This window comes from Marmota monax, unplaced genomic scaffold (genome assembly GCF_021218885.2).
Source record: "Marmota monax isolate L192 unplaced genomic scaffold, Marmota_monax_Labrador192_F-V1.1 WCK01_AAM20220418_F8-fsc00050, whole genome shotgun sequence".
NCBI lineage: Eukaryota > Metazoa > Chordata > Mammalia > Rodentia > Sciuridae > Marmota > Marmota monax.
This window is the reverse complement of record NW_026694552.1, coordinates 7,151,843-7,177,606: the sequence shown is the minus strand read 5'-3', so window position 1 is coordinate 7,177,606 and position 25,764 is coordinate 7,151,843. Positions and strand designations below refer to the sequence as shown.

The window sequence follows — 25,764 nt, the reverse complement described above, 5'->3', positions numbered from 1 at the left end:
GGATGTCTTTTATTTCTTATCAATTACTCTGGCTAGGATTTCCAGTAATATCCTGAAAAAAAGTGGTGAAACTAACTGTGAGTTTTTCGTATATGGTGTCTATTATGGTATAGTTTCCTTGTATTCCTAGTCTGTTGAGTGTATTTATCATGAAATGGTATCCAATTTTGTCAAATGCTTTTTAAAAACCTTTTTTAGTTGTATATGGACACAATACCATGTTTTAAAAATCTTTTTATGTGGTACTGAGGAACAAACCCAGGGCCTCACACATGCGAGGCAAGTGCTCTACCACTGGGTCACAGCCTTAGACCTTGTCAAATGTTTTTAATGCTTTGAGATGACTGAATGATATGCTTTTGAATTTATTATGCTAGAATTTTATTTAGGAATTTTTGTATCAATATTTGGAAGGGATATATTCTGTTGTTTTCTTTTCGTGTCTGTGGCTTTGGTATTGGGGTAATCTTGGCATCACACATAAAATTTGGAAATTTTCCCACCTCTTTAATTTTTTGGAAGAGTCTAAAAATGAATGATGTTAATTCCTCTTCAAATGTTTGGTACAATTCAGCAGTGCAGCCATCACATCCTGGGCTTTTCTTTGTTGGAAGGTTTTGGATTATTGAGTCAAAATCCTTACTAGCTATAGGTCTATTCAGATAATCTATTTTTAGGATTCAGTCTTAGTAGGCTGTGTTTCTAGGAATTTTTCCATATAATTATGAAAAAATTTCCATCTTGTTTATAAAATTTTGGGCTTGTACAACCATTGGTTCTTAGTACTCTCCTACATATATTTTTTTTTATTTTTGTAAAATCAGTAGTAATGTACCCTATTTGGTGATTTTAGCTAGTTGAGTCTTCTCTTTTTTCTTAGTCAATCTAGCTAAGGGCTTTTAAATTCTGTTGATGTGTTTGAAGAGCCAACTCCCTGATTTTGTTGATTTTCTCCACTGTTATTTTATTTGCCTATGCTCTAATTTTTCTTTTCTTTCTTCTGTGAACTCTGGGTTTAGTTTGTTCTTTTTGTAATACGTTAAGCTTCAAAGCTAGGTTTTTGATTTGAGGTCTTTCTTCTCTAACATAAGCATTTACAGCTATCAATATCTCCATTAGTATTGCCTTCTCTGCATCCTGTAAGTTTAGGAATATTGTGGTTTCATCTTCATTTGTCTCAAGATATATTCTAATTTCCCGTATGGTTTCTTCTTTTTTCCATTGGTTATTTAATAGTATGTTATTTAATGTACACATATTTGTGGATTTTCTTAGTTTTTGTTCTATGTTAATTTCTAGTTTTACTTCACTGTGATTAGAAAAGACAAACTGTGTAATTTTAATCTTCTTATATTTATTAAGATTTTTGGCCTCACATATGGTCTATTCTATACTGTGAACTTGTAAAAATGTATATTCTGTTATGCTGAATAGAATGTTCTTTACATGTCTGCTAGGTCCAATTCATGTTTTTAAAAATTAGTTATTTGTTTTCCTATTGAATTGTAAGAGTTGTTTATATATTCTAGATAAAAATATTTTACCTATTATTTGCAAAATATCTTAAATTTTAATATAGTCCAATTTATTTTTTCTTTGGATTATTGGTGTCATATCTAAGAAACCATTACTTAGCCTAACATCATAGGGATTTAGTGGTATTTTTTCTAAGATCTCCATATTTTAGCTCTTATATTTAGGTATGATCCACTGCAATTTAATCTTGATTTAAAATATTTTTTAGTTGGTGATGGACCTTTATTTTATTTTTATTTATTTTTATGTGGTGCTCAGAATTGAACCCAGTGCATCACACATGCTAGGCAAGTGTACTTCCACTGAGCTACAATCCCAGTCCATGATTTAATCTTTGTATATGACATGAGGTAGAGGATCTAAATTAATCCTTTTGCTTACAGATGTACTCTTGTCCTAGCATCATTTGTTGAAAATGTTTTTTTTTTCCTTTTAATGTCCCAACGCCTTTATTGAAAATCAGTTGACCAAAAATGTCTGGATTTATTTCTGGGCTCTAATCCATATTAATCATCTCTATGTCTATCCTATGACAATCAATTTTAGGCCTTTTGAGGAAAATCAAGTGTCTATGTCAATCCTATGCCAGTATCACCTTTATGATTACTACAACTTAGTAGTAAGTTTTGGAATCCAAAAGGGTGAGGCCTTCAAATGTGTTCTTTTCATGACTTTTTGACTATTCTGGGCCCCCCGAATTTCTATATATATTTTAGGATGTGCTTGTCAATTTTTTTAAAAAAAAATTTAAATATCTTCATTTTATTAATTTATTTTTATGTGGTTCTGAGGATCGAAACCAGAGCCTCACACATGTCAGGCAAGCACTTTACCCCTGAGCTACAACCCCAGCCACTGCTTGTCAATTTCAACAAAAAATCCATGATTATACTAGAAACTGCACTGCATCTGTAATATGGCTAAATTTTAAGATGAAGTGAGTAATGGAGGTAAGAACCATTGTGCCATATTAAAATAAGGATACAGCTGGGCACTGTGGCCCACACCTGTAATCTTAGTAGCTCAGAAGGCTAAGGCAGGAGGACTGGAGTTCAAAGCCAGCCTCAGCAACTTAGCAAGGGCCTAAGCAACTTAGTGAGATTTTGTCCTGAAATAAAACATAAAAAGGGATGGGGATGTAGCTCAGTGGTTAAATAGCCCTGGGTTCAATCCCTGGTGCCAAAAAAAAGTTCAAGACATTAAAGCATTCTCTATTAATGTTAGTTATATATGTATATGGAAATGAAAAAGACAGTAAGTTACATTTATTTAGTCTACTTTAAAATGTTAGAAACATTGAGAATTAAAGTTTTTAAAATTAATTCTAAAACTTAGCACCAACTCAGAATTATACACTTCTTTTCCGTAAAGGCAGAAAGCATTTTATTATTTTTAAGCCTCTCTTCCTAAATTTTACTCCATGTATGTATAATATTTCAAAATACACTCTACTGTCATGTATATCTAAAAAGAACAAATAAAATATTCCTATAACAGGATTATTGTAAAAATTATATAAATTAAAGGTCTAGCCTGAATAGTAGATACTACTCAGCCTCAGAGATGGGATATCCTTATTCTAAAGAAATGTAGACTTTTGGACAGGGCTAGGATTGTGTCAGTGGTAGAGTGCTTGCCTACCAGGCACGATCCTCAGCACCACATAAATGTAAAATAAAGATACTGTGTCCACCTAAAACTAAAAAATAAATATTAAAAAAAAGAAATGTAGACTTTTGGAAAGCAAATAATTATGACCTAATTTTTAGAGATTGTGGTTTTTGTAGCAAAAAAAAAAATTAAAAAAAAGAGTTATCTAAGTTTTAATTAGAGCCACTGAGGGTACTTAGCCAAAACTGTCAATCTGACATGTTTCAGCATAAAAAATCACTTGGGAGAAATGGATTTGCAAAAAATGTCATGCAAAAGGAAGATATAAGATGTGAAGAGTTAGATACACTGCACATAATTTACAAAACCTTAAGCTCATCCAAAGAAGAGTCAAAATTCTATTTAATGGAATTAGAGATTAAATTGCAGAATACAATTTAACTATTATACCACAGGCAGGCTTGAAATTGTTTATGAAAAGGAATACTAAATTTTAAAACCCTAGTATTTATCTAGGAAACAAAAATTCACCAAGAGTAGTTTGAACAGTGGCTCCATTCTTTTCACTGTATAGCTTACAATTTGTAGGACACATATTTTCTATGCCTTGGCACAGAAATTGTACTATTACTTTCTAAGTTTGGATCAGCTTCCAATATTTTTTGGGGTACCAGGGATTGAACTCAGGGGTGCTTAACCACTAAGCCACATCCCCAGCCAGCTTCTGATATTTTAACCTTTGCACTTTGAATCTTGTGAAATGTCTCCAAGAGTTCCTTTACTGTGAATTTTTCTGATGGCATCACTTCTCTGTAATATCTTCATTATTTTAATGAATGCCACTTTTCTCATTTATTTTGTACAACATAAACTACATTCTTGGCTTCCTATCATCTCTCAAATAGTGGCAGGGTCTACATTCCTATGGTTGGCTATTTTTTTTCTATAACTCCATTTACAACAGGTTGAAATCTCACTTCCAGTGTTATCACTTCCCCCTTTCTACTTTTTCTTTTTATTATTTTGTGAGGCTTCACATATGCTAAGCATGCAATTTACAACTAGTGTACACTCCCAGCTCCATTTTCCATATTTTTTTGCACTTTTTTTCTTTACTTGTCAATTTCCTCTTTCAATTTTCCATTTTTGTAAAATACCACATTGGTTTATCACTGGGAGACAGGGCTGTAACACAACTACATTCTTTGCTGTCAGTACAAGAACTGAACAGATGCATGGTGACTAATAACTGACAGAATTTGAAAGAAGTAAAATGACTATTCACTGAACATGATGCAATATGTTATTTACATTGTAATTTATGGACTGAAAACTAATATACCATGGTAACTGAAACTGGAGCCATGCTGTTGTGCACCAGTATTATTTAACTAAGTTGTAACTGAAACTTGTATGTATCAGATGTGTGCAAAGGAATGATGGCCTATGTATAATAAACTGAGCTACAAAACCTTAATGTTTCATCCTTGTTCCTCTATTATCTATTTGGAAACAGCAGCTGTTACACACACACACACACACACACACTTAATATACATTAATATATAATCAATCATACTATGCTTTATATTTGTTTCCTATTTTAGTCAGGAACAAAAGCCCTAACTATAACCTATAAGGCCCTAGATAATCTGATTACCAACCTGAGCCATCTCCTATTTAGTGTCACCTCATTCATTCCATTTAATCTTCACTGGCCTCATTTATGTTCCCTAAACACATCAGGTATGCCCCCACCTTAGGGTCTTTGCATGACTCACTCCCTTACTGCAGTGATGTCACTGCTCAATTGTTATCAGAGAGATTTTCCATTAATGACCTGTTCCAAAATTCAACAATTCCCAGCAATTCCTACCTACATCCCTTGCTCTACATTTTATCTTGAGATTTATAACCTTCTAACATATTGCAGACTTATTTATTTTGTTTAATGTATATCTCCTTGACTACATAAAATTACCAGGTTGGCAGTGAGTTTTTTTCCTTTATCTTTTATCTTTAGTTTTTGGTGGTGCTGGGGATTGAACCCAGGATCAACTGCATGCTAGGCAAGCACTCTAACATTGAGCTACATCCCCAGCCCTGCATTTGTTTCTTTTATGATGTAGCCCCAGCACCTAGCATAGTGCCTGGCACATTACACATATTCAATAGAGATATTTTGAATGAAATAAATGAATACAAATTCACCTATGTAAAAAATTTAAAACTTTTCCATATGGAAGTACACTATAAACAGTATTATTACTTTTTTATAACTTTATTTTATTTATTTATTTTTATGTAGTACTGAGGTTCAAACCCAGGGCCTTGCATGTACAAGGCGAGCACTGTACTGCTAAGCCATAACCCCAACCCCAATGAACAGTATTATAAGACAAACAATTGATGTGGAGAAAATATTTGTGGCACTTCACTATTTATAATGTACTTTTACTAATCAGTATTGAATATTATCCTTTACCTAAAAGTATGAGGCAGAGTAAAACTAGACAATTTACAGAAGAGATATGAACAGATGAACCTTACTTGTACTCAGGAAAATTCAAATATAAACAAATAATTATATCCTACTTCTTACCTATTAAATTGGCAAAGTTAGAAAAATTAATACTCAATATTTATAAAATGAAAAGAAAATAGAAAATATTTTATTTTAATCACAAAAATATAAATGAGTAGAGATGTCTGATAGAAACCTATGACAGAACTATCAATATTACAATGGCAAATACATGCTGGGACCTAGCAACTCTGCTCAGAATTTATTCTATGGTGATATTTATCAAAGATTCTTTATATATATATATATATATATATATATATATATATATATATATATATAATATGAATAAGAATTTTCAGTGTCATATGTTTAGACTCATGAAACTATAGAAATGACTTCAGTATTCCTAATAGGTTAAATTATTTCTCATAAACCCACATAGAATATAGCATATAATTACAAAAAGAATGATGTACATATTTATGGCTTGATAAAAAACAAAAGATTGCCATGAAGTAAGCCAATCCCCAAAAACCAAAGGCCAAATGTTTTCTTTGATATGAGGATGCTGACTCCTAATGGCAATTGGTGGGTAGGGAGCATGGGAGGAATGGAGGAACTTTAGATAGTGCAAAGGGGAGGGAGGGAAAAGGAGAGGGCCAGGGGGTAGGAATGATGGTGGAATGAGTTAGACTTTATTACCCTAAGTACATGTATGAAAATAATTTGTGTATAATCAGTGACTTAAAAAATTGTGCTATATATGTGTAATATGAAATGAATTGCATTCCACCATCATGTATAACAAATTAGAACAAATAAATAATTTAATAAAAATAGGATTGTCAAGAATTCATAAGCTATGACAGCTAAGTATGTAGATGTACAGCATGGTTTTATGTATGTGAATAAAATTACACGAAGACATTTCAGTGTGGAAGATGTAGTATCATTTCACATATCCATAATTGAGGAAAATGCTTCCAAGTTTAATTGAAATATTCTTTCCATTGTAAGATGTACTCCAATACCATGGATTTTTAAATGTAAAAAAAGGAATTTTAAAAGTAATGAAATATCCTAAATGCATGCACATATCTGTATTAAAACACTTTTCTGGAAGAGTAAATGAGAAAATGCTTAAACTGATTACCCTGGAAAAAAGGGAAAGGGGATTTGGAGCTTGTGAACATGTAGAAAGAATATTCTCAACTTATATCTTTCCAAATTGAGTGCATTTTAAAGTCAAGTTCATATGTTACTATTATTATAAAAACTTACAAACACAAAAATTTCAATGCATTTATCCTTGACCCAGCAATTTCACTTTTAGGAATCTATTCAGCATAAATAATTATATACGTGTCTGCAGAAAGAATGTACATGACAAAAAAAACTGTCTAAGATATACTGAAAAAGAAAAATATGTAAGTGATAAAACAAGGCTAAGTATAGTGTACACAATAATTCTACATATATAATGTATATAGACAAGAGAACTCAAATTCCTAAATTTTACTTTCTGTTGAAAGTGTGCTTCTATAGGGAAAATATAAGAAAAGATAGAATAGGGCATGAATTAGAGTTTCACTTTTACTCTTTATATTTCTGTGTTTTATTTTGTAATAAAACGTATACTCATGTATTACTGTAAGATGTAAATATAACATAAAAATTAAAATTTACTTCAATAGACTTTACATTATAAAGTGGAATTAATGTGCAGAAACTTCTCTTGATTATCTCTCTCTTTTTTTTCTGGTACTGGGGATTAAATCCAGGAATGCTTAACAACTGAGCAATATCCCCAGCACTTTTATTTTTAATATTTATTTTTTAGTTTCAGTTGGACACAATAACTTTATTTTATTTCTTTACTTTTATGTGGTGCTGAGGATCAAACCCAGGGCTCGCACATGCTAGGCAAGAGCTCTACCCCTGAACCACAACCTCATCCCCACCCCCAGCACATTTTATTGTTTTTTTTATATTGTCACAGGTTCCTGCTCAGTTGCTTATGGCCTCGATAAGTTGCTGATTATCTCCTATAATAAGTGGATCAAGTGGACAATTAAACTACAGTCCTTTTGTATATTATGAATGATATGCCTCTGGTTTACTGAAACACATTCAAAAGGAAATTATTGCCAGGCGCAGTAGCACATGCCTGTAGTCCCAGCTACTTGGAAAGCAGTAAAGGAGGATCACAAGTTTAAGACAAATCTTGGACAATTTAGTGAAAGCCTGTCTTAAAATAAAATAAGGGCTGGGGATTTAGCCTAGTGGTAGAGTGCTTTGCCTAGCATGTGCAAGACCTTGAGTTCAATCTTCAGCACTGCAAAGAAATACATCATCTCTAAAATATAATTCTATGAATTCTTATTTAAGAAGAAATTTTCACTAATTCCATGCAAGTTGGGTAACATAAATACACCTTAGCTCTGTATTCTGACTGCATGATTAAGGGAGTTATTACATTTTTACATGGAACTCAGCAGTTGTTCATAGATTCTCGTTGAGTCTAATGGTTCTAAATATGTTCTAAATTTGATTACTTGAGAAACACCATCCAAGTTTTCATACTGACTAGGGGAGTACAGAAGTATGTAAAACTGTATTAACAAACTAATCCAGATATGCAGTTAGGCATACTAATATACTTTAATTAACTGCTAAAGTCACTTTGTTTTCAAATATTTCAAAATAATTAATAATAATATTAGGGAAAAACATCAACAACTCCACCACTAAAAAAGGGAAAACCAAAACCAGGCAAAAATATGCCTCTAGTTTATTGAAACATATTCAGAGATTAAGGTACTGGAAAATCAAAGAAACCAGGAAGTTTTTTTTTTCCTTTTTTTTTTTTTTTTTGGATTTAGTGCAAACCTGAAAACATATCTTCTTACAATCTAAGAGAAATGAGAAGGAACACATTTCTTATCCAGTATCTACTGTATCATTCAATAAATTTCTTAATGAAGAATTAAGAATTAGTATTAATTAAAAAATTACAACAGCTCAAGCATATGACTAGAATATGATTTTACCTTTGGGCCAGGAAGACCTGGAAGACCAATGCCTGAAACACCAGGATCACCTTTGTCTCCTTTCTGTCCAGGTAATCCTGGGGAGCCAGGTTTTCCAGGAACTCCAGGAGGTCCAGGGGGCCCTTCCATACCCTGAGGGCCTGTTAAAATATGTAATATATAATATTTTATTCAATATTCTTTAATGATGGCATATTTAAGATGCATATGACCAAGCAAAACATAAAAAACCAAAAGCTGTAATCTCTTGAGTTATATCATAATGAGCTTCACAGTCAGGATCATATAAAGGCCTATTTTTAAAGGAAGTTCAAATAAAAGGGACACAGCTAGAGAGCAGATATGCTTGTGAATTTTAACTTTTAAAATTTCTAAAGTTCTTTTCCTTAATTCCCCACATCAAATAATTTTGTAACAAGGGATGGGATATATCTCAGTGGTACAGTGCTTTCTTACCATGTGTAAAACTCTGGATTCAATCCCTAAAACCATTAAAAAATTGTAACAAGACTTCTATCCATTGATTACTTTAAAGATGGTCCCAGTCTGAACCTATCAACACTAGTTCCTTTCCTTTCTTTTCTCCCTTCTTCTTCCCTAACAAATTCCCCTCTTTTCCTTCCTTTCTTTTTCAGTGTTACAGATCAATCCCAGGGCCTCATGAAGGCTAAGCAAATGCTTTACCACTGAGCTACATCCCCAGGCCCTTACACTAGACTCTTCTGATAAAAAGAAGATAGTCAATCACCTTCCATTAATAGGACTAAATATATGGGAAGTATTCTCTCACCTGGAAACCCCATGTCACCTATGTTTCCTTTAAGTCCAGGAGGTCCTATAAGTCCTGGCTGGCCAGGGAAACCAGGGTTACCCTTGGGACCTAGAACAGTGAAATTGGTAAAATTAAGACCAATAAGCTCCAACATGGGATTCGATGGGTTAAACATTAATATGTGATTAAGGTTCACAGATATAACTCAGCATGAAACATCAAGCAATCTTAGTAGTACTGCAAAAAAAAGGGGGAGGTGGAGAGAGAAAGAAAACAAAAAAATAAAATGAATCTCGTTAGAAACTTATTACAATACAATTATGGTAATAGAGGTCTCCTAATGTAATTTTTAAAAATACCAGTATATCTTGTTTCTTCCCCTAAAACTTTTCTAATCACCTAAGGTTCTATTTGTTGCATTTGTATAACTATGCTTATTGTTTTGTATTTTCAAAGATAAATCAATATAATGAGTTTATTAAAAGATTAATAAATGATGATTAAATCAGTATACACACACGGAAATTTCACAATGAAACAATTCATTGATTTGTACAATTAGTATATGCTAATAATTATAACAAAATAGATTCATACATGGCTTTCCCATATAGAGCCTGATTATATGAGACCAGGAAGAGCAAAGATAGTAACCTGTCATGATAAAGCCCTAGTACAGTAGGCCAGAGAGTGATAATGGTTGATAGGTTGATGTAGAGGCACTTGGCAGTCACCCCCAACAGGCTTAGCTGTTCTGTCTGTATATTCTTCCTAGAGTGTAGGTGCATCAACTCTGTGATATCATCTAGGTGTTTTCCAAGGACCACGGTGTTGTTACCTTAAACACTTTTTTTCCTTAATTTTTTTTCTTTTCACATTGATTTCTAGCTTGGGGAAGAAAATGCAAAAGATGTGAGGGAGAAACAAGAAAAGAATTTTTCTTTCATACTACCTCAAGGCAATATGGTATGGAGTCTAAAACAAATTAACAGATCTTCAAGGATTTTAGGGAAGAAAAGAACCACCTGTTCTTTATTTCTGTAGGGTCCATACTAAAAGAAAATGGCTTAAGAAACATCAAGAAAGAATTCTGTGAGGTATCAGGAAAAAATCCTATTTACTATAAGGGTTATTAATGTTATAACAATCTACCAAGGCAGGTTGTGAAATTTTCATCCCTAGAAATTTTTTTTAAAGAGAGAGAGAGAGAGAGAGAGAGAGAGAGAGAGAGAGAGAGAGAGAGAGAGAGAGAGAGAATTTTTAAATATTGAGGATTGAACCCAGTGCCCCGTGCATGCCAGGCAAGCGCATTACTGCTTGAGCCACATCCCCAGATCCCTAGAAATTTTTAAAAATGGAACTGGCAGTCATCTGTTTTAAAATAGTGTAATGACAAATTTATCTGAAGGCAAAAACAAAACAAAACAGGAAACAGTAACCGCCCCCCCACACACACACACACTCACACACACACACGCAGACGCACACTGTGATTTATAAAAGGTTTATAATTGTCATTTGCAACATATAAAATAAAGCACAGAACATACTTGAACCATACTTCTGTATATACACTGCTACCATAAAAGAGAAAAAACTCAATGAGCAAAACAAAATATCCTACAAATCTTATCTATTGAAACTTGGACCAAATGAAAAATACATAATTACTTTTCCAGGATTCTGGGTCAAGTCATTCAAATAAGTGCCCTATGATACCTACCTGGTGATCCTGGTAATCCAGGTTGTCCACTCAGTCCAGGTTGCCCTGGGTCTCCAGGCAATCCTTGGTAGCCTTTTGGCCCTGGAACTCCAGGAATACCTTCCAAGGATGAGTAAAAGAGACTAGTTAGGCTAATTACATTATCCAATAAACTAGTTTGGCAAAACAAGCTACCCAAGTGTTGAACTCTAAGTGAGATAAAGAAACTGATATGGTATGAACCATTAATACTGGACTCATACTAACGACTCTACTTTTTATTAATCTACCACCAAAAAAATTCAGAGCACTTAATAAAGGAACTTCTCTCTTTGTATTTCAGTGTCTTACAGTATAAAATGAAGAAGCTGGGACAGATAATCCCTAGATTATCTCTCAAATTCAACGGCTATCTTTAATAAGCCCATAGTAAAGGTCAAGTACAGTCACTGCTCCTATTATACAGAAAGCATGGTATCTTTCTACACACACATTCACATGTATACACAACTGAAAATATTAATGATTGGAACACAAAAAGAGTTATAAATTTACTACAAGCTGCAAATGAACATAACTAGATTTAATGTTCCATATTGTTTGAAAGGCTATTGGGTTGGAAGAGATTTGAAAATTTTGGGGTTTTTTTCTGTAAGTGTTTTATATATTGTCTTGTGCTTATCTATATTTTGTAATGTTTTGTTATGAAGATGTTATACTTCTATAAAAAAGAAAAAGGATATTTTTTAATTTCAAAAATCCACATTATACTTCATACCTTATTTGCTTCTAATAAAACAACTATAATAGCAGTTGTTCCCTAGACCTACTTTCAATGACTTTCCCCATGGCTGAACTTGGCTATTCACAATCCAATATTTGTTTATTTTACCAAGGTAGAATAACAGTGAACTATATTTAAAAGCCAAGTTTGATATGGATATCAAAACACTACAGTTCAACAATGTGCCATTCATCCCCATCTGGTTTCAAGAGGAAAAAATGAAAAGGAGTAGCAAATTTCCTAAACAATGAAATCTATTTTTGAAGTGAGTGTGGCTATATATCCTTTTCTATCTACTACATCCTATACTACTTTCTGTAAGGCTTGAAGGTGACTGGCTAAGTCTATTTTAAAATCTCCCAGCTTGTGATAGGAAAACTACAAAGAAAATATTTGAACAAAAGTTGATCTGTCAAAAATTATAAACCAAGTGAAAATTAATGTTCTTTAGCGAAATCCGATGCATCTAAGTATGCTTTGTTGGTGAATTCTCTTATTACAAGTTACTTTTCATTTTATCTAAAAATTAAACTTCAGGGGCTGAGAGCATGTGTAGCTCAGTGCTAGAGTGCAAGCTTGGCATGCAGAATGTCCTTGGATTAATACCCAGTACCACCTCTTCCCCCAAATTAAATTTCAGACATATCAGAAAACACATCCATAAATACATGCATTCACTCACCTGGTAATCCAGGTTCCCCCTTCTCTCCTTTTGAGCCCAGGAAATTTGGATCCATCGGTCCAGGTGGGCCTGGAAGGCCAGGTTCTCCTTTTCCACCTTTTTCTCCTGCAGGGCCAGGAAGTCCCGGCTGACCCTGCAAGCCGTCATCACCTAAAATCAACGTGCGTGGGGGAAGACAAAGCAGATGTGATTTATCCATCCACAATTAATACATATATAGTTTATATGTTTAGTAATTGGGTTGGCTGCTAGTAACCCAAAACATTTATGCAGCTTAAGTTAAAGTCTATGAATTTCTTGAGCACATACACAGTTTTAAACTCAAATAACAATATTTCCTTCTGTAATTCTTTGAGAATGATAGACTGTCCCTGCCAAAAAAAAAATAATCCTTATATTTAGAGCTAAGCATTTACCATGTTTTCTGGTACCAAACTAAGTATATCACTAAATTTAAAACAAGAGCTTTTTAAATGCATACAAATAAAACACTAAGCACTGTTCATTTTGAAGTAGTCACATAAAAATATTCTGTACCAACATAAAGGAATCTTTAATTTTTGTTTCTTATATACATCTGCTAGCATACTCTGAATATTACCTTTAAGACCAGGAACACCACTTCGTCCAGGAATTCCTAAAGGTCCTGGTGGGCCAGGAGGTCCCATCATACCCATTTCACCCTTGGCACCTTTGAAGAATATCAATAAGTAATTTTTGCCTTTTTTGACTTTGGAAAGATAAAAAATAAGTTTTAATATGTCAACTGCAAAACTATTATAGGTTGGAAAGAAAGCACTGTGAAGTTTTACCTTTTTCACCTGTTGTAACCTTAGTTCCCACTATTGCCAATACCCAGGAATACAGACATTCATTGTGGCAGCTAATCACCAAAATGGCCTCTCAATGAAACATATTTTCCAGCATATACATTCTGTGGTAACCCTCTCCCCTGGAATAAGAGCTGACTCTGTTTTACCTTTAACTAAATGACATTATATAACTCCCAAGGTTAGATCAAAAGAAGTCTTGAGGCTTCTATGGGAGTCCTGGGAACACTCACTTGTGGCTTCTGAGACTCTTTCTCTTGGGAATCTAGCTGTCATGGAAGGAGAGCACTTAATCTGATCCTATGGTGTGAGGAGCTCAAGTCATGCAAAGAGGCATCATGGATTATGAGATGTCATGTGAACCAAGGTACACTCAACATCAAAGAAGTGCCATTAGCCCCAATAACACCAGTTGGGGCCATATGGGTTATAGATAAATGACCTAGGAAATTACCTCTTAGTTTCTGACACTCAGAATCTTGAGAAAAATAAAAAGGTTGGTTTAAACCATTAAGTTTTTGAGTTGTTTATTATACAATAATACATAACTGGAACTCTCATCTCTATTGAGAGTGCATACAGCAAATTGAGGTACAACCAAAGAAGTGAAAAAATTGTGCTCCATTTGTGTACAATGAATCACAGAGCATTCTGCTGCCATGTATAACTGATTAGAACAAATAAATTTAATAAAAAAAGACATTGAGCACTCTTCCTTGACAGTGTCAATCCAGAAAAGTGCAACATGACAATAATCTACCAGAGTCATATTAGTATTAATTTCCTGAATCCAAAATCGGAGAAAACAGTAAGCAAATTACCTGGAAATCCAGAAGCACCTGCTTTTCCTGGGAGGCCTGGTGATCCTGGAGGTCCCACATGACCAGGCACTCCAGGGGTTCCTGGACTGCCCCTCTCACCAGGGGGTCCTGGAATATCAAACCCAGGAGGTCCTTGATCTCCTTTCTCTCCTGGTAGTCCATGCAAACCTAGTTGATAACAACATAAATATCAACACCTATTAAGGCAGTTTTAAAAGATACACCTGGTTATTTTTCTAGTCAACAAGTGATAGAACTTTTTGTATAACAAACCTAAGAGTATGTTAGACATACTTTTAGCATGCTTCTCAAATTACTTCTAATTAAAAACTAATTTTTCTTAATTCCTAGTTCATCATAGATTTAAAATTTTTATAAAACATAATAAAATTACTAAAACATGAAATAAAAATCAAAGATGTCTACTTTTGTTACTCTGCTCAATGAATATGATTACACATTAAATTGCTATTAAAAGTTTCTAAATGCTTATTCTTAATCCCACTGTAGACTGATAACCACTGTAGACTGTCCTTGTCCCATTGTAGACTTTGGCCCACTGACTACACTTGGATTTTCATTGTTCTAACACATTATGAATTATTAGTACACACTCCTACCATCTCTAAAAATGATTAATTATTGAATAATTCAGTTATAAGGATCTTTTTTATTTCATTTTGGCTTTGCTTTAGATGTTTTAATAATACATTCCTGTTAGTTCTTGTTAACTTTCATTTCTCAGTATTCCAACCAGAATTTTACAGAGAAAAAATGACAAAAATGCTTAACCTTAGTAAGATTCTGAGACTAAACCACTCCAAGAAACAAGTTGGTCAAAACACAATATATTTATGTGAAAAGAATTACATTAAAATCATTGTGCTGGGCATGGTGGCGCATGCCTGTAATCCCAGCAGCTCAGGAGGCTGAGAAAGAGAGATTGTGAGTTCAAAGTCAGCCTCAGCAAAAAGCATGGTGCTAGGCAAATCAGTGAGACCCTGTCTCTAAATAAAATACAAAATAGGGCTGGCGGATGTGGCTCAGTGGTCAAGTGCCCCTGAGTTCAATCCCTGACAAAAAAAAAAAAAAAAGAAAAAAACCAGAACACATTGTACATGTTCACACTCTAGTATGTTATCAGCTGTCCTTCTTCCTTCTTCTGAGTCACTTAATATTGTTACTCATCTACTAAATAGGGATAATGCCATAATGGACTGGAAGCTGGAGACTAAGCCAAATGATCATTTGAGTGTCCGTTCAACAATAAAATCTAAATCTACTGTTGGAAATTCATAGGTGATTATTTTCATAAGAGAACAAGATGCTGGGATTTAAAAATCTGCTTGATGTTCATATTCTATCATGCTTTTAATTTTTTTTAGTTGTTGATAGACCTTTATTTTATTTATTTATTTATTTTTTAATATGGCATTATGTAAAAATGTGGATGTGTAACCGATGTGATTCTGCAATCTGTATTTGGGGTAAAAATGGGAGTTCATAACCCACTTGAATCTAATGTATGAAATATGATATGTCAAGAGCTTTGTAATGTTTTGAACAACCAATAAAAAAAGAATACTAATAAAGCATAAAAATATTTTATTTGTTTATATGCAGTGCTGAGAATCAAACCCAATAACCTCACACATGCCAGGCAAGTGTGCTACCACTGACCCCCAGTCCCAACCCCTTTATCATACTTTTTAATTGATAAAATCCATCCAAAGATTAGAGAATTCCTCTTAGTTGCCGTAATGGTGATAGTTCCTATGCTGCCATTTCATAGTAAAATACTATACAGAAGGGAGGGAGATTTTATGTTATTATATTTGTGAAGTACGATAAGTATAATAAGATTATAATAGCTCTACATGGACCACTGACTATGTTGTTATACTGTAACCCAAATAGTTTTCTAATAGCTGAGTTTCAATAAGATAATGTGTCTTTTAAAATATGCTCTGAGAGCATATCTATAAAATAATAAAAAGAAACCAAAGATTTAAATCTGGAGAAATATTTTTTTTTTCAATATTTAAACCTTTAAGATGTAGCTTTTGATTAAGAGGTACAATACCTAGTACACCTTAAGTTTGAGAGACAGAAAATCACAGTTCAGCCACAAGTTGAGCCACCCAAGCAGAAGTAAGTTGCAAAAAGATTCATTAGTTTGGAAACAAAACTAAGCATGAAAAGATTAGAACAAAAATGTCTACAAATAGAAGTTATTAGATATTAATTCACTACTATCATTTACTGTATTAGGAACAAGCAAAGGAACTATTTTAAACATTTTCTCATAAGTCCAGATAACATATAACATAAGTAAAATGTATTTGTAAATAAAGACAATGAAATATTTACATTCACAAAAGTAATGTTTTTTGATGAAGGTCAGTTTGGTACATGTGTTTATCTTTACCTTTATATTTTTCAATATCATATTGGAACTTAAGTTCCTAAGGGTTAGTTAGAAGTTAAAAATAATTTTATTTTATACTCTAACAAGTTAGGTAGAAAGCAACCAATAATTGTTACTGGATGACTATGAGTAAACTGCTTGCATGTACTAGGCAAAGATTTTGTTCTTCATTGTTTTTATTAGCAGTAGTAACAAACAATATGCTGTACTTTTCACAACATAGACCTTTTCCATGAACAGATGTAAAAAATAGGCATCCTGGTACGATCCAGGGTGAAGAAAATCAATATAAATTTAAAACTTCTGTTGACTCTCCTTATACAATAATAGGAATTATATGAATAGGAGTATAGAGATGCTCTAAATTTACTGGAGGCCAAATGGAACTGTTAATGGAAAAAAGGGAAAATTTGAAAAACATGTACTATCTGTAGAAACTTTTCTTTTTTAGGGGGAGGGCTGCTGAGGATCAAACCCAGGGCCTCACACATGCTAGGCTAGCACTCTACCACTCAGTTATATCCTCACCCCCCTGTGGAAACTTTTCTACACACACACACACATACACACATACACAAATACACACACAACCTCACACTGTCCAAGGTTTTTAGAGCCCACCAAAAAAGTTAGCAAATGATAGTATATTCCTTTTTTAAATATCTTTTTTTAGTTGTAGATGGACACAACAGTACTTTTATTTTATTTATTTATTTTTACATGGTGTTGAGGATCGAACCAAGTGCCTCACATGTGATAAGAAAGCACTCTACCACTGAGCTACAACCCCAGCCCCTACTGTATTCTTAATCTATGAAAATTGTATGAATAATCCCTGGGATTTTGTTGTATGTTGTTGATTTGTTTTGATTCACAGTGGTGGCAAATATTGCTTTTCATTTTAGCTGACTCAGCCATACACTTTTTCCTGATAATAGGCAAGCATTACAACACATTTGGCCCAGTTTAGGGGAACATGTCTGTGGAGATAGAATAGAATATATTTAATCAATTGGTAAAAAAAATTTACTAAAGCATTAACCTTCCAGCTAATGGCCAAACTAAATAATAAGAATCAACAACCTCCATATTTGTCTGGGTTAGTAGGTCATGGGATGAAAAGCATTCTGCTTCTCATCACTTGGCATATTTTCTTTTATTTCCTGCTGTCACATGAGGAAATGTGACAGTAGGAAATAAATTTATAAACATGTATTAAATGTTTATAAACGTGTTAAACTGTATGGTCTGCCTTGGAAAATGGGAAACAGTAAAACTTACTTTAAGTAAATAATAGTAGGAAACATGAGTTAAAAAAAAATCCCTGAAAAGCATAATGCAAACATTTTATACTGGAGAGATAACAATATAAAATAATTTGCATTAAGTCATATTCCAAAACAAAACGAGTATATTAATATGTTTCTTATAAAAATTTAGAGTTAATATTTCAGCAAAGTCATATTTATCAAGATATTAGTAACAGTTTTGCTGATCCAATACTACTGAAATACATGAAAAGGAATCATGACATTTTTGAAACAGGCTAAGACAATATTTTGCCTTGGTGATATAAATAAAATTAACCTAAAAATGACTACATGTGGGCTGGGGCTGTAGCTCAGTGACAGAGCGTTCACCTTGCACATGTGAGGCACTGAGTTTGATCCTCATTGCCACATGAAAATAAATAAATATATTTTGCCCATCTACAACTAATAAATTATTTTAAAAATGACTACATGTGCCTACTATCAAATATGAATGTGGTCTTGCCGTGGTAAAAAAAAAAGATGATTTGATAACATTTCTATATTCACTATGCATTCAATAATCTTCATGATAATTGCTGTGATCTTCATTTATTTGTTAAAGCCTGTTAGTTTAGACCTTGAATTCTATGGCAAAACATATATTTATGGAACAAACAGATGAAGATAAATTCAGCACTATTAATTACACCCCTGCACATCTTATCTAGACTTTATAATCAATATAGTAACAGAGGAAAGGAGGAAGGCTGGGTATGGTGGTGCATGCCTGTAATCCCTGCTACTCTGGAAGATAAGGTAGGAGAATTGCAAGTATGAGATCAGCCTAGGCATCTTAGGGGGATGCTGTCTCAAAATTTTAAAGAATTTTAGAAAGGACGGGGGATGTAGCACAATGAAAGAATGCTCCTAGGTTCAATCCCAGAAGTGAAAAAGAAAAAGGAGAGAGGGAGAGAACATTATATGAATGAAACACTGAAGAGTATTAGCTGAATTTGAAAAGCATGAAGCATGTATACACAAATTTGTGTTTCATTCAGGCTGGTATTAATGATGACTTCTCACTCAGCTGTGATTAAATGATTCAAAATGTTCCCATAATCTCATGTACTTTCCAGAACTAAAAGAAATAATAAAACACGATAGAAGTGATAAATTCATTTTTATCCATCTTTGTGAATCAGCAGGTCAAGACTATAATGGCCAAGCCTAAAAATAGGTTTTTCTCAAGATTCTCTGCATGATAGTTGGAATCATAATTTTTTCATGAGTGATGAAACAACTATTTAATAACAACCTGGTTCAAAACATCAATCTAAAGTTTTCTTATTTTAAAATTAGTAGTGACATGTCTGGCACCATTAAAAAGGTAAATTGTGCCTTAAAATCAATTTTTTAAATATAGGACACAATAAAAATAGCCTTTACTTTACAGGCTTTTAATACTGTTAATTGGTATATCTAGATTTTTAACAAAATACCTATTGTCATTTAAGGCCAGAAAAATACCCTTTCTTTTCTTTTTTTGTGATGCCCAGGGCCTCATTCATGCTAAGCAAGCACTATACCACTGAGCTACATCCCCATCCCAGAAAATATATTTCTAGGGCTTCAAAGTAAATGTATCCATATTCTGAACTATGGTTTTAAGTCTTCTAATGTATTCATATGAATTAAGGAATGACTAAAAATTCCATTTTTGTTTTAATTTTACTTATTTTCATAGTACTTTGCAATAACATAATGTCAGCCTCAGGTTTGCCCTTACTGTGACTGCTTAGATTAAAATAATAAGAATTCACATCACCAGATGACTCAAAATCATCAATCTCAATATACTCTCACACAAACAGAGAAGAACCTTATCATTTTCTTATGGAGGCAAAACCATTAAGTTACATGTTGACAAATACTTTTCAAGTATTAAATAAACAATACAAGAAAAATAGTTTAGAGACCTAAGTTACACAGTGATCACCTATTAGAGGTGATCATATATATAGTCAAATATTTATTTTTTAGTTGCAGGTAGACACAATACCTTTATTTTATTTTATTTATTTTTATGTGGTGCTGAGGATAAAACCCAGTGGCTCACACATGCTAGGTGAGCGCTCTACCATTGAGCCACAACCCCAGCCCCTCTATATTATATTTTTAAAGAGTTTCTTTGGTGAGCCCTAACCTTAGTTCATGTGGTAAGAAATGTTTGGAGGTTCCACATACAAAGGTCTATTATTGCTGCATAGGAGTTTAAAGTCTATGCTTCCAAAACTATATCTAGCTTAATGATTATGTCAATGATAACAAATTGCAATTGATTAAACTGCATTAGTGGAAATAAATGAAATTTACATGAACAGGAAGGGAGATATTGGGGATTAAAGTAACTCTTTGCTCTGACCTATATTTTTTTAATTTTACATATGAATAATTTTACATACAAAATTATACATATGGATAGTTTATATCTTAAATAGGTTTGTCAAAGATGGTTACATAGTTTTCACTTTATTGATGAGCTAACCAAGCTATGATTGCTATAAAATACCTATTAACTCCAATCTTACCAGGTTGGCCTATTGGTCCAGGAATCCCTGGTGGTCCTGGTGGTCCCTGAACACCAATTCCTGGCAGCCCAGGAGGTCCTCCTGGCCCAGGTTGTCCATTTGGTCCAATATCACCTTTAATAAATAAATATAGTTTAGATATTAATAACAGGTGAGTCATCAGTCCTCAAAAACCACAATACCCATGTAAAAAGGCCCATAATATTCAACAAAGATCTTGAAAAACTGGACATTCATTCAAGAAGAAAAGTACACATAAGTACCTGGAGAGGGATTACATAATTACAGTTTCATAATTTAACATAAGATGAGCAATCAATTTCAGTGTCTTAATTAACCTCACCAAACATTACACAACATGAATTTGGGGACAGTTGACATCACTTAGTCTTCCTTTTAATGTATATGATTTATTACCCAATTAATTCTACCATTATCAAGGTGCTAATAATAAAGAGTCTTAATACTTCTTATAATTAGGCACATTTTGTTAATTTTGTGATGTAACATTTTGTGAATTACACAGTGATCGCCTGGTCAAGGCAAATAAGGAAAATAATTCAAATTATTTATTCATTTTAAAAAAGGAAATGAAAATTTATATATATATATATATACACACACATATTTTTTAGTTGTAGTTGGACACAATACTTTTATTTTATTTATTTTTATGTGGTACTGAGGATGTAACATACATTTTGTTACAATCATAAATAGCATTTATTTATTTTAATTAAATATTTCTTAGCACACCATTCTACTTTTCATGATGATACTTTTGAACCAGGTGTCCATAGTATATTCAAACAGTAACATTCAATAATTTCATTGAAAGATAATAACTACTGATTAACACAACAACATGGATGGATATCAAAAATATTATGCTATTGAAAGAAGCCTTACAAATAATGTACACATTGTGTGATTCCATTTATAAGGAGTTCTACAACAGGTATAGACTAACTTATAATAAAACAATCATAGCAGTATAGTTGCCAACTATGGATGTTGGGGAAGGGACTGACCATATGGGGACATATGGAAAATTTCTGGGATGGTCTCTTTTTTGAGGTGTTGGGGACTGGACTCATGGCCTTGTGCATGCCAAGCAAGTGCTTTACCATTGAGTTACATTCCCAGCACTGGGATGATATCTTGATAGGAATTTGGATTACAAGCTGTATAAATTGGAAAAATCTAGCAAATGTACTGATAAGATTTATTCATCTCATTCAATGTGAATATCACAAGAAAAAAATAAACAGCTATGAAAGTTTAGTTATGTTAGGCATGTTAAAGTATTTAGGTAGAAGTTTCCTGCTGTAATTTATCTAAAATGTATGCAAAAATAAATCAACAGGTAGAGAGCGGGATAGTTAGAGAGATATGTGACAAAGCTTGTGTATTATAACTTTGTGCTATTCATATAATTTTTTTCTGGTGTTGGGGATCAGACCTGGGGCCTTGAGCATGCTAGCCAATGCTCTATCACTAGACTCTATATTTGAAAATTAAAAAAATAAAGTATGGCAGGGAGAGAAAATGTTAATTATAGAACCACGACAGTGGAATATGACTGTTCACTGTATAATTCGTTTACTTTTTTCATATATTTTAAATTTTCCACCATAAAAATTTAAGAATAGAAGCATACTAAGAAACCTACTTATTTCTATCAGGCTAACTATTTATAAATTTATAAAATTTGGGAGTTTTTCAGCACCTTCAGTTAGCAATGCTTTGGGGAAACCAGCACATTCATACATTGCTGTTGGAGTGTAAAATGGTTCAAATGAAGAGGAATCTGACAATACTTAGGGTACATTTACCCTTTATTCAGAAAATCCATTTTCATTACTCCATTCTATTAGTATACCTAAGCACATCCAAAATAATGTGTGCAAAAGTACATTCACTGTGGCATGATTGGTTAATAAGAAAAGACTGGCAAAAATCCATTCTAGCAATTAGTAACTGGTGGAATAAACTTAAGTATATTCATGCAAATCAAAACTAGGCAGCCATTTTTACACTCAAGGTGTCTATGTACTATGGAGTGATCTCTAAGATTTACAGTTAAGTGAAATAAGCAAAGTGAAAAAAAGCCAAAAGGTATTTTATTTTCTTTATCTTTCAAGAAATGCAGAAAATAAAACATATGTTTATAGCCAGGCATGGTGGCACACACCTCAAATCCCAGTGGTTCAGGAGGCTGAGACAGGAAGATCGTGAGTTCAAAGCCAGCCTCAGCAAAAGTGAGGCACTAAACAACTTAGTGAGACCCTGTCTCTAAATAAAATGCAAAATAGGGCTGGGATGTGGCTCAGTAGTCGAGTGCCCCTGAGTTCTATCAAGAAATTAAAAAGTGAATATGGAAATGAAGAGGAACAGAGTATAAGGGGATGAGATGAATAAAATACTTCCCAGTGTTACTTTTATACATTTATATTTTTTATTATCTATCCAATGAAATAAAAGAAAAAAATAGTCAATGGAAAGTTAAAAAAATATATAGCAGTGCCAGAGGGACAGTATGTGCTTTCCAGGCAATTGGGATTGTTACCCATAAACTTTCTTACAGGTTTCAATTACTATAAAAGTTAAAATCAAATTGAGAAGTAGCAACAGCTTCCATACCTTTTGGTCCAGGTAGTCCATCCAAACCAGTGCGTCCAGGAGGACCTGGAGGTCCTGGGAAGCCACGATCACCTTTTGGACCAAGCGTTCCTTTGAAACCTGGGAGTCCCGGTGGCCCAGGTGGCCCAGGTAACCCAAATCCTGGCTCTCCCTTAAGCATACACATGACAAAACACAACAAAAACTTCCATGATTTTCCTAGTGCTTATTTTTTACTAGAGGGAATTTAAAGCAGAAAATACAAAGTAATATTCTTTTTTCCATTGGGAAAAGAAGAGAATAAATTAAATGAAATGTAATTGGTATCTTAGAAAGAACATCTGGAAGGGTGGAAAACAGGGTTTTGTTAAACAAATTAAATGAGTTGGACTGGTTTCAGAATAAGGAAGAGATAGCAGAGAACATGAGATTCTCAAACAAGGAAATGTGATTATAGACTGAGTATTAGATACTCTCAAATAATTATTATTAATTTGACCAAGTATGATAATGGCATTTTGATTTTTATATAAAATGTCCACTTACTTAGGGGTGAACACCAAAGTATTTGTGGGTCGAACAACATGATTTTGAGATTTTGGTTAAGATTTCAGAAAGAAAAAAGGAATACATTAAGTAATTATGATAAAATCTTAATAATTTTTCATCTGAATGATATACATATAAGAAAGTTCATTGTATTACTTTTTTACTTTTGTGTTTACTTGAAAATTTTTATATTAAAAGAAAAATAATCAACCAACAGAGAAATGGTTTGCTCATGGAAGCCAAGGTCATGGTCAGCTCTTTTTCCCATGGAAAAGGAGTAATAATGATAAAACACAGGAAGTTTAAATTAATTAAGCTCAGAGAAAATACAAGAACAGTCAGGATAATTACATACTGCAGCAGTTTGCTGAAGGATGTCTAAGGGTAGTTCGAGATTAGATAAAGAAATGAATACTAACAAATACAAATCTTTTATGATTATTATTACTGTTAATAGCAGCGACAGTATCTATGATGGAAATGGGACTGAAGAAAACAGTATGGGAAGGTCTTAATACATTCAACACCTTTTCAATCAATCATTGCACAAGCATGGCCAGATATGAAATAGGATAGTGTAGGGAAGCAACGGGGAAGCTGATCATTAAATAACTGGCCATTTTAATACAAGATCAAAAGCTCTTTTTTTGTATTCAAGTATAACTTCTTGGACTATTAAAGATGGTTTTGTGTTAAATATACTGAAATTAAAACATAATCAGTTAGATTTTGTCTGTACCCTAAAAACTTAAGATAGTGTCAAAAATTAAATAGACAGAACTAAAGATATAGGAAAATGAGATGGAATAACTTAAAATACCCAGACCTTTGGTCCTGGAAAGCCTGGTGGCCCAGGTGGGCCTTCTAGACCAATTCTTCCAGGTGTCCCAGGTGCACCTGGAGGTCCTGGAATTCCAGGAAAACCTGTAAAATTAACATGCCATGTTTTAGTTCCCAAAGAGGAGACACTTGAAGAAATATATTAAAATTATCAACCTCACATTCTCACCTTATCAATATGCTTAGTGACTATAGTAACATGTTAAAAGCACAATGACATACTGCATGATTACTTGGGATCAAGCCTTACAAATGTCTGATAGTCTCTCTCAATCACCTTATGATCATTTTATTTTCACATAGAGGTAATGTGCAGAAGATACATTCTTCTGAAGAAAAAAAATTACTCTTACACAACAAGACAGAAATAAACTTAAGGAATAAATTCCACACAAAAAACTCAGAGGAGCTTCTGCTGCATTTGAATATAGGATAAAATGTCTCCCATATACTTCTGTAAATGAGCTAAAAACAACTGTAGAGCCAGGCATGGAGGTGCATACCTGAAATTCCAGCAGCTTGAAAGGCTGAGGTAGCTGGGATTTTAAGTTCAAAGTGTCTTATCAATTTTTTAAAATAGTTTTTTAGTTATAGGTGGACACAATGACTTTATTTTATTTATTTATTTTTATGTGGTGCTGAGGATTGAACCCAGTGCCTCACACATGCTAGGCTAGTGCTCTACCACTGAGCCACAAACCCAGCCCCCCAGTCTCATCAATTTAATGAGGCCCTAGCAACTTATCCAGACCTCATCTCAAAAAGGGTTGGAGATGTGACTCAGTGGTTAAGTGCCCCTGGGTTCAATCCCTGGTACTCCCCCCATGGAAAAAAAAACAATTGTAAATATTATCTGTACCTCTACGTATAAAATGAAATCTGAGGCTTTTGAAAATATTTGGTATAAATGAGTAAGAACACATTTAAGAACTGTTCTCACATGAATGTGTACCCTTCAATAAGAATGAGTTCTGTGAGGAATAAAGCACAACTAAAGCAAAAGTAATAAAAATTTCAATAAATCAAGAAAGTTTTTTTTTTATTTGAGGTAAAACAGTGGATAAATGTATACAGTAGATCTTTATTCTGTTTAATACAATCCATTAATTCAACAAGTATCTACTGAGTGTTTTCTGTGTGTAAGGAACCATTTGAAACTCAGAGGACAT

At 33.3% G+C, this 25,764-nt stretch overlaps 1 protein-coding gene across 1 annotated transcript in view; it reads right to left on the bottom strand.

Moving 5' to 3' along the window:
• The window catches only part of Col4a5 (collagen type IV alpha 5 chain), a 225,974-nt gene that overhangs the window by 53,712 nt on the left and 146,498 nt on the right, over nt 1-25,764 (bottom strand). The window contains exons 28-36 of the mRNA XM_046420818.2: nt 24,582-24,679; nt 23,228-23,378; nt 20,585-20,698; nt 14,316-14,483; nt 13,266-13,355; nt 12,665-12,814; nt 11,220-11,318; nt 9,515-9,604; nt 8,725-8,864 (exon numbers count right to left, since the gene is read on the bottom strand). Of these exons, the coding sequence (XP_046276774.1) occupies nt 8,725-8,864; nt 9,515-9,604; nt 11,220-11,318; nt 12,665-12,814; nt 13,266-13,355; nt 14,316-14,483; nt 20,585-20,698; nt 23,228-23,378; nt 24,582-24,679 (1,100 nt within the window). The remainder of the gene's footprint in view (nt 1-8,724; nt 8,865-9,514; nt 9,605-11,219; nt 11,319-12,664; nt 12,815-13,265; nt 13,356-14,315; nt 14,484-20,584; nt 20,699-23,227; nt 23,379-24,581; nt 24,680-25,764) is intronic.